The sequence below is a fragment of the Silurus meridionalis genome, chromosome 14 (genome assembly GCF_014805685.1).
Source record: "Silurus meridionalis isolate SWU-2019-XX chromosome 14, ASM1480568v1, whole genome shotgun sequence".
In the NCBI taxonomy this organism is placed as follows: domain Eukaryota; kingdom Metazoa; phylum Chordata; class Actinopteri; order Siluriformes; family Siluridae; genus Silurus; species Silurus meridionalis.
The window spans coordinates 21,467,246-21,477,371 of NC_060897.1; the positions used below are offsets into that span (position 1 = coordinate 21,467,246).

At 39.9% G+C, this 10,126-nt stretch overlaps 1 protein-coding gene and 1 long non-coding RNA gene across 2 annotated transcripts; one reads left to right on the forward strand and one right to left on the reverse strand.

The window, feature by feature from the left end:
* Positions 1-842: 842 nt before the first annotated feature.
* LOC124396642 (metal cation symporter ZIP8) lies at positions 843-10,080 on the forward strand. The gene is made up of 8 exons (XM_046865812.1): positions 843-1,223; positions 2,046-2,208; positions 5,550-5,719; positions 5,812-5,934; positions 6,143-6,271; positions 7,528-7,717; positions 8,652-8,836; positions 9,695-10,080. Exons 1-8 carry the CDS (start codon positions 1,002-1,004, stop codon positions 9,842-9,844), a joined length of 1,332 nt encoding a protein of 443 aa, XP_046721768.1. The 5' UTR covers positions 843-1,001; the 3' UTR covers positions 9,845-10,080.
* Positions 6,278-9,821, reverse strand: LOC124396645. Its single transcript, XR_006927817.1, has 3 exons — positions 9,685-9,821; positions 7,506-7,713; positions 6,278-7,394 (listed from the first exon to the last, which is right to left on the reverse strand). It is a non-coding gene; the product is annotated as an uncharacterized LOC124396645 (long non-coding RNA).
* Positions 10,081-10,126: the final 46 nt, after the last annotated feature.

The following is a 10,126-nucleotide window of genomic DNA, read 5'->3' on the forward strand; positions in this document are numbered from 1 at the left end:
AGTGTATAAATTAGATTTAATTGTAAGCCAATCCGGATCAGCGCATCTGCTAAGTACCATCAAATATAAATGAAGGAATGGTGTGACGGTTGGAGTAGAATAGGTCGAGAAAAATCCCTGACCTCCTCATCCCCAATGACCTTTAGGATGATCTCCAGCCTCCTTTTACAACATCAACACCTGATTCTAACAATGTCCTTGTAGGTTAATGTACACAAATTCTCACAGCCACACTCCAACATCTGCTGGAAAGCCCAGAAGAGTGAACATCAGTAAACGATAAAAGTGGTAAATCTAGAATAGGACATTCAGCAAGCACATATGATTCAATGGTCAGTTGTTTACAAAACTTTGGTCATATAGAGTGCACAAAATTAGCTCACACATTAACCTTGTGCAATACTACGAGATGACCACTAGAGGGCACGTAAATCAATGTTTTATATATTCCACAGTAATATTAGCATTATTACTTATTAATTTTTATTGCTTTAGCTCTTATTAGAAGTGAATACATAAAAAGCTGGATAATGTTTGAAAACTATTTTTGCAAAGCAAAAAAAAAGTGTTTCATCTAACGTGATTTATTAATCCTTTTTTGCTGTTGTTGTTTATACCCATTATTGAAATGTATAATAGATATTAGTGCGCCATAAATAGGTGGATATAATGTATTAATGAGGCCTGTATAGGTAATAAATCTTATCATGACCTGATCTGATTTTGAGTTCCACGTCCGGATGTTGTTTTGTTTTGTGTGTGTATGTGTGTGTGTTTTATTACACAGTTTTTATGATATTGCCTAAAATGATGTGACCACCCAGTATATATAAGTTGAGAGGTGTGTGAGTGTGTGTATGTGTGTGTTTTAGCGTGTCACCAAGTGTGTGTGTGAGAGAGAAAGAGAGTGTGTGTGTAAAAGTCTAAGAGACGAGCAGAGGAATTGCTGCTGTTCTCTGCGGCTTTTTCGAATCACATTGCGACAGAGGAGCCGGAGAACCATGCGCCACTTCCCCATCATCCTCACCGCCGTGTGTCTGGGAGTTTTGTTGAGTAAAACCCCTGGCTTGAGAGCTGAGACACTGCACAATGATTTCCTGCAGGATATTCTATCGGTTTACGGTCAGAACCGGTTATTAGATATTAACGGGATTAAAAGTTTATTGGAAACCGTTTCTCAGGGAAGACCGTCGGCGCTGGACACACTCACTGCGCATGCGCAGGTAAACCTCAACTTGTTTCTTTCTCTCACTCAAACTTAGTGACAAGTCAGATTAGTTATAATAATAATAATAAAAGTATTATCTTTAATAATCTTAGATTAAACATTTATATTATATTTAGAAGAGGTATTAGAGGGGATTCTGGAGTTGAAATATATACTATTATGAATCCCTATCAAAATCTTGAACTATATTAGTATATACTTTATATACCATTTATTATATCACTGCAGATGAAGACCACATTTTACTAGTAGGAACCTGGAATGGGATGCCATGCACATAAAACTTGTTAAATTCTCTGGTCAGTCCATTCATGTGTCACCTGACCACAGAAATCAATTCTGAAACCCTGTTTTACATTTCAATAAGACGCATGTTCATCTTCAGCAAAGCAGAGTTTTATGTTGGTGGGTTTCTGCAGTGAATCTGGAGAAATTAATCTGAAAATATGGCTCGCAGGACAACAATCACACACTTATTTACACCTAGGGGCAATTAAGTGTAGCCAGTCCTCCTATATTCTTGTTTTTCAGAAAACTGGGGAACCCCAAGGAACACTCTGAGATCCCTAATGACTAAATGGATTGATTTACAAAGTGTTTTTTCCCTTCATATATCTCCCTCGATTGCATTTAAAGGACCAGTGTTGGCTGTCTGCTTCTTCAGTTTTGTGCTAAATCTATTAGGCTAACGTTGATAAATATTAAGAGAAGATTATGGACATAAAGTGTTACTGATCCGTACAGTGTGAAAGAACATAATAATTTTCCCTGTGTCTCATGTTTTCACCTGCTTTTGATTTTTCACCTGATCTTTTAGTGCGGATCTGCGGAGGACATTCTTGCTGGTTATGGTCTCGGCAACCTGACGCACCTGGACAAGGGGCACTTGAAGACCATCTGCCCCGCCCTAATAAACCGAGCACTGCTGCCTCCCTGTCCTCTTTCAGCTTCTGAGACTAGAATACACATAGAGAACCATGGTGAGTACGTGAAGGAGAGAAGGAGAAAAGGCTGAACAAATGAATTAATGAGTAACCAAATATAAGATGGAATGTATGAGTGAGGCAGTGAGATGTAGGAAGTGTATAAGTGAGGCAGTGTATGAGTAAGGCAGTGAGAGATGTAGGAGTTGTTTGAGTGAGGCAGTGAGAGATGTAGGATGTGTATGAGTGAGGCAGTGAGATGTATGAAGTGTATGAGTGAGGCAGTGAGAGATGTAGGATGTGTATGAGTGAGGCAGTGAGATGTATGAAGTGTATGAGTGAGGTAGTAAGAGATGTAGGAAGTGTATGCGTGAGGCAGTAAGAGATGTATGAGTTGTTCGAGTGAGGCAGTGAGAGATGTATGAGTTGTTCGAGTGAGGCAGTGAGAGATGTAGGAGTTGTTCGAGTGAGGCAGTGAGAGATGTAGGATCTGTATAAGTGAGGCAGTGAGATGTATGAAGTGTATGAGTGAGGCAGTGAGAGATGTAGGATGTGTATGAGTGAGGCAGTGAGAGATGTAGGAAGTGTATGAGTGAGGCAGTGAGAGATGCAGGAAGTGTATGAGTGAGGCAGTGAGATGTATGAAGTGTATGAGTGAGGCAGTAAGAGATGTAGGAAGTGTATGAGTGAGGCAGTAAGAGATGTATGAAGTGTATGAGTGAGGCAGTGAGATGTATGACTTGTTCGAGTGAGGCAGTGAGAGATGTAGGAGTTGTTCGAGTGAGGCAGTGAGAGATGTAGGATGTGTATAGTGAGGCAGTGAGATGTATAAAGTGTATAAGTGAGGCAGTGAGAGATGTAGGAGTTGTTCGGGTGAGGCAGTGAGAGATGTAGGATGTGTATGAGTGAGGCAGTGAGATGTATGAAGTGTATGAGTGAGGCAGTGTGAGATGTATGAAGTGTAAGGAGTGAGGCAGTGAGATGTATGAAGTGTGTGAGTGAGGCAGTGAGATGTATGAAGTGTATGAGTGAGGCAGTAAGAGATGTAGGATGTTTATAAGTGAGGCAGTGAGAGATGTAGGAAGTGTATAAGTGAGGCAGTGAGAGATGTAGGAAGTGTATGAGTGAGGCAGTGAGAGATGTAGGATGTGTATAAGTGAGGCAGTGAGAGATGTAGGAGTGTATAAGTGAGGCAGTGAGATGTAGGATGTGTAAGGAGTGAGGCAGTGAGAGATGTAGGATGTGTATAAGTGAGGCAGTGAGAGATGTAGGAAGTGTATGAGTGAGGCAGTGAGATGTATGAAGTGTATGAGTGAGGCAGTGAGATGTATGAAGTGTATGGAGTGAGGCAGTAAGAGATGTAGGATGTGTATGAGTGAGGCAGTAAGAGATGTAGGATGTGTATAAGTGAGGCAGTGAGAGATGTAGGATGTGTATAAGTGAGGCAGTGAGATGTATGAAGTGTATGAGTGAGGCAGTAAGAGATGTAGGATGTTTATGAGTGAGGCAGTGAGAGATGTAGGATGTGTATAAGTGAGGCAGTGAGATGTATGAAGTGTATGAGTGAGGCAGTGAGATGTAGGATGTGTAAGGAGTGAGGCAGTGAGATGTATGAAGTGTATGAGTGAGGCAGTGAGATGTATGGAAGTGTATGAGTGAGGCAGTGAGATGTATGAAGTGTAAGGAGTGAGGCAGTAAGAGATGTAGGATGTTTATGAGTGAGGCAGTGAGAGATGTAGGATGTGTATGGAGTGAGGCAGTGAGATGTATGAAGTGTATGAGTGAGGCAGTGAGATGTATGAAGTGTATGAGTGAGGCAGTGAGATGTATGAAGTGTATGAGTGAGGCAGTAAGAGATGTAGGATGTTTATGAGTGAGGCAGTGAGATGTAGGAAGTGTATGAGTGAGGCAGTGAGATGTATGAAGTGTAAGGAGTGAGGCAGTGAGATGTATGAAGTGTATGAGTGAGGCAGTGAGATGTATGAAGTGTATGAGTGAGGCAGTAGAAGATGTAGGATGTTTATGAGTGAGGCAGTGAGAGATGTAGGATGTTTATGAGTGAGGCAGTGAGATGTATGAAGTGTATGAGTGAGGCAATGAGAGATTAAACTTTAATTACTGATAAGTGGATTTGTGAGGCAGTGATTGACAGAGGGATGAATGAGTGAGGAATTTTCTCTCTATTATGTTCCAGTGGAAAATGACAATGACAGAATATTTGAATAAATTCCCCTCACACTATGTGCACTGGCACCTAATGGTCACTTTACCCCCTCTGCACTGTGCAAAGCTCACAGTTTTGTCCTAATCAGTGAACCTTGCTCTCGTCACCACACTCTCCTCAGGCTGATGTAATCACCAGTCGTTTCTTACTGACACTGATTAGTTTATAGGAACAGATATCTGTATCCATAATAAACACTATTCTGAGGTTAATGGGTTTGTCAGCCGCTATACTGCAGAGCATAACCTTCACCAAATTACTGCAACTGAACAAAGTGTAACTAAACCAAGAAGCCAGGGCAAGTTTCATGTTAACCAAGTTCAGTTCATTCAGTTTTTACATGTTTACCAGACTCAATTCTTTTGCTAATCTGAAACACGTGCATTATACTGAAAATGCTTCGACCCCAATACCGTGGTGTAGCCAGATTTTCTTACAAACTCGTTTAAATAACAAGCAATTAGATTTGATTTAAATGTCGATATTGATAAAACAATATTTTATATTATTCTAGCTTTTGGTCCAATATATACAGATTTTTGGGAAGTGGTTAAAATCTGGGTTACTAAACGGAAGGTCGGAGGTTCAACCCCCCGATATCGCCAAGCTGTCGCTATTGGGCTCTTAAGCAAGGCCCTTAATCCTCAGCGCTCCAGGGCCGCTGTATCATGTCTGACCCCAACATCTTAACATTGCTGAGATACGCTAAAGAAAGAATTTCATTGTGCTGTAAAGTACACGTGGCAAGTAAAACGCACTTTTACGTACTTTATTATTCAAGTGTTTTTGGTCATGCACTAAATCATGTGGTGATTTCTTTTTCTGGCAACCCTACTGATTTTTTTTTACGATGTGGAAACAATATCCTGTAATCAAACATTTAATAAGCCATAGATTGATAAGACTTTTTAAAGCTTCCTCGCCAAAGATGTTATGAGAAGATAAGATCATGAGCTGATACGATTTTATATGAAGTATCACTGTATAGCTGAAGGAAATGAAAACCCAGAGCATTAAACCTGAGCAACAGTATAAATAACCTACATACCACTTATTCTATACTCATTTTTGCTGTTTGGGATTTGAACCAACAAACTTTAGGAACGAGTTGATTTACACTGTTTTCCATTCCATGCATGCAGTGTTTAAGTGTTATCCCGCTACATGTCCACAGTATGGGGGTATGGTTTCCTGGCAGTTACCATCATTAACCTGGCCGCCCTCCTGGGTCTCATCCTCATCCCCTTCACCAAGAAACCGTATTTCCCTAAAGTGCTCACGTATTTCATCGGGCTGGCCATCGGGACGCTGTTCTCCAACGCTGTGCTGCAGCTCATACCTGAGGTTCGAGACACATTGTACACACTGCGTGATTTTAAAATGTGTATCTCACATAATTCAGAAAATAAGTACATTTTTAACACTTTATATTGCAGGCTCTGGGGTTTGATCCGAAATCAGATAACTATATCCTCAAAGCTGTTGGGATCTTTGGTGGATTTTATCTGCTCTTCTTCACCGAGAAGGTCCTCAAGATGCTCCTAAAGACTGACCACGAGGTACTGAACTATTATAAAAAAAGAATCTGCTCAATAAAACTGATACCGTATTAGAAATTAAGGCCTTCGCAGTGTTTAACTGTATTGAATTCATAGTCACGTATTATATCAAGGTGGTGATTAATGTTCCTTTCTTTAACTTGGTGTAATTGTACATACTGAATCTCATACTTTTCTGGGTCTTGACTTCCATCTTCTTGTGCTCCAGCAAGGCCATAGTCACTTCAGTCCTCCCGAGGTTCCTCAGCAGAACGGAGGAGTCGTCCTAGCAGTCACCAGCTTCAGCATCTCAAACAGCGACAAGAGCAGCATAGCTTCAGATGCTACAGTGGAGCAGGTGCTACATTTCGCATTTGTCCTTAAAAACTAGTACAATATTCACTAATTCGAGTCCTTACTAATTTCTGTAAGTGAAACATACTATTTCACTTCAACTATAAGGACCAAAGTTTTGGGACACCTGATTGTTCCAGCCATGTGGTTTTTCCCCAAACTGTCACCAGAAAAATGTGGACACGGTAACATGAAAATTTCCCTTCACATGAACCAGGAGACTGTGCACGAAGTTAGCTCCATGAAGATCTGCTTTACATGAGTTGGAGTAGAAGATCTCCTGCTATAGAGCTCTGATCTCAACCCTATAAGGCACTTCACCTCTCCCACATCTGTACCTGTGGCTAAACAAATATACAAATCTCCGTAATCTAGTGGAACATCTTCCCAGAAGAGTGAAGGTTATTATAAAAGCAAATGAGGAACTAAATACTGAATGAGATGTTCGAAAAGAAGCAAATACCAATCCTAGGTTTAGGTGCCCACAAACCTTTGTCCATACAGTGTGTGTTGGAAATGAAATCATCTTTAAAAAAGTGTTTTAAGGAGGGGTTTTTGCATGAACACCGCTGCAGGTTTGAGTAGTTACTAGACTCATTAATGATCATTAACTTTATCAGTGGACCATGTTATCTTTTCTTTTTTGCAGCTTATCCATTTTTCAACCCGGTGGCTAATCTCCATAAATGCTCATTTGAGAAATTACTGAACAACAAATTTATCTTGCTCTGGTTGCTCATTATGTGAAATGACCTTTAATTATTAATTAGCAGTTCTCAAACAGAGAATAGAGGAAAAAAAAATATATATATAAAAAAACTCTTTTTTTCCAAACAGGAGGCTATGACAAAAATTATGGCATGTCCTCCTTTAATAAATAATGATTTGTAATTGATAGCAGGTAAATGAGGAATGAAACAATTTACAGATGTTATTAGTAAAAAAATATTAAACTCAGCCACCTATTGTTGTGAGAAAAACTCTGTATGAGTGTGTGTGTGTGTGTCAGGGACAGTGTGTCCTCCCCTCCAGACTCAGTGAGACACTCAGCTGTTTTTTTGGCTTTGATTGTTACAGCTGTTCGTAAACTGACCGCCGTCATCTACCACGCAGGTCTTTTATCCGCCCTGAAGCACAGAACACACTAATAATGCGAATAGTGTCAGATATTTGCGTCATTATTTTTTCCACTAGACTCTACATCAATCCATGGTTTATATGAATGAATACCAATTTACTTCTGTCTGTCTGTCTGTCTAGACACTGCCATCTCGGGGTTGTTGTGCACGGCTGGCAAACGTGAAAACGCTGGCATGGATGATCACGCTTAGCGACGCCCTTCACAACTTCATTGACGGCCTGGCCATCGGAGCGTCCTTCTCCGTCTCCATACTCACTGGCTTTAGCACCTCCATCGCCATTGTGTGCGAGGAGTTCCCTCATGAACTTGGTGAGAAACACACACACACACACACACACACACACACACACACACACACACACACACACACAGTGAACAATAAGTAACTTGAAAAACAAGTGATGAAACTTTGCATTGTTTGTTATTTAATAGGTCTAAAATACTGTTGTGTTATTATATTACTACACGCTTTATATAAAGTTGTATAGTACTTTTATGGTTTAATGGTACTTTTATGGTTTTGTGGATAATTAAGTTGTTTCTCTGTCTCAAAATGACCCCAATGTACAGGCCGTACAGGTGTTCATTACAGAACTGGAGCCGAGAGGTTTTTTTTTAGTGTTGGTTAGTTAAGGGTTAAACCTGAGTTTATGGTTCACATGCAGTTTCCTCTGCAGCGATTTAGCCCGTGCCAAAGTGTGCATTTAAAACAAACATCTGCTCGCTCAGTGACCTGCTGCAGGATCAGAGGTCATGCTCCCCCGCTTCCCCCGTAGGCCTGTGTTTAATTTTCTTTTCTGTTCTTCACGTGCTGCACTTACAAAAAAAAAATGAAATGAGAAAATAAAATATATTTCCTTCTCTGTGTTTTTTTTATTTTATTAAAAAGCCTAGGTTTCTTTTCCAAAAAACGATTTCTGCGAAACATTTTTACATTTGATATATATATTTTCAGTCTCACCCCTTAACTCTGACCAGAAATACACACTTCCTCAAGATGACCGAATGATCATATTTTATAGATTATTTTATATTACTATTACTGCTATTCATACTACTTACTCTTACTTCTATATTCAGTAAAAAGAATAACCATACTACGAAACACAGCCATTTATCCTTATGCTTTTCCTAACAGGCAAAAAAATAGTGAAAGACCAAACATAAAAGAGAGAAAGAACCCTGTGAAAAGGTTTTGATTCCAGACCTGTGTTTTTTTTCTGCTCTGTGTCTCCACCTGCAGGTGATTTCGTGATTCTGATCAACTCGGGGATGAGTATCAGACAGGCCGTGCTGTTTAACATGCTCTCAGCCATGTCGTGTTACGTGGGCTTGGTGTTGGGGGTCCTGGTGGGCAGCACATTCGCCCCAAATGTCATATTTGCCCTTGCAGGAGGAATGTTTCTCTACATTGCTCTCGCTGATATGGTGAGACACATTTTACCAGGCCCTTTATTTTTTCACCTGTCTATATCAAAACAGAGTTTTAATCTCCAGCTCTGTCAGAATTATAAATAATTATAGAATTAAAGCCAATAAAATGTTTTGTAAGGTGTATGTGATACTTCACACGTCCACAACAGTTTTATGATCGCTCTCTCCTTATTGTTTCCTCCATTTCCATTGAATCAGGATGTAGTAATAATCTAGAGATAAGGTATTATGATCAGGCTCATTTCCATGCTCTGGTCAAGGTCAGCTGGTTCATGCTCCAAATAAAAAAAAAAAATGCATGTACAGCTCATTTTAATCAGAAGTGTTTTGACCCGATCACTTTTTTTTTCAGACCAAAATAAAAACTCTGTACTATTATATTGCAACATAATGTGAAATGAAGAAACTGCTCTCAGATCAGCATTCAGACGTACAACACATCCTGAATATTTGCCCCTTCTTGTTCCTTTCATGGAGCTCTTTTGATTCTGACCACTGCAGACCAGGAACATCCCACAAGAGCTGCAGTTTTGGAGACGCATTGACCCAGACGTCTAGACGTCACAATTTGGCACTCGCTTAAATCCTTACACTTGCCCATTTTTCCTGCTTTTAACACGTCAACGTTGAGGACACAATGTTCACTTACTGCCTAATAAATAAATCCACCCACTAACAGGTGCCATGGTGAAGAGATCAGCAGTGTTCTTCACTTCACCACTCATAATATTACCTAATGTTTTAATGTCATGTTTTGCCTGATCGGTGTATATAAAATAATGAGCTTTTTAGCTTCCTCTTTGCTCAAATAAGGACTCAGACATTTAATATCTCGCTCTCACTTTCTCTCAGTTCCCTGAAATGAACGCCATCGCTAAGGAGCATCGACAGAGCATGAAGACAGATGTGGTGTTCTTCCTCATCCAGAACGCCGGGCTCCTCACCGGGTTTGCCGTCATCCTCCTCATAACCATGTTCGTTGGCGATATTAATCTGGGCTGAGCTTTCCTCTTCCACTTCGACTCCACAACACCATGTGCCTTAAACCTTAACAAAAATAAGAACACAACACGCAACACTGATTGTAACGACGCACTAGTAACTAATCATGAACTAACAATTTTGTACAGCACATAAGTTCCTGTCCATGACAGCATATTTAATGACCAAAACTGCAAAAGTCTAAAGATGTTTTTTGTATATTGTTATAATCAATAGTAAAATATGTTGGTTAATCACTTTTTTTTTCTTCCTGAAATTCATGTTCTGTATATTTTCCTACAA

Bases quoted from the DNA above. Each gene is read 5' to 3' on its own strand.
- LOC124396642 (XM_046865812.1), top strand. From the start codon at position 1,002: ATGCGCCACTTCCCCATCATCCTCACCGCCGTGTGTCTGGGAGTTTTG. The intron at 6,272-7,527 runs GTGCTACATTTC...CTGTCTGTCTAG, and splicing joins CAGATGCTACAGTGGAGCAG to ACACTGCCATCTCGGGGTTG. The intron at 7,718-8,651 runs GTGAGAAACACA...CTCCACCTGCAG, and splicing joins GGAGTTCCCTCATGAACTTG to GTGATTTCGTGATTCTGATC.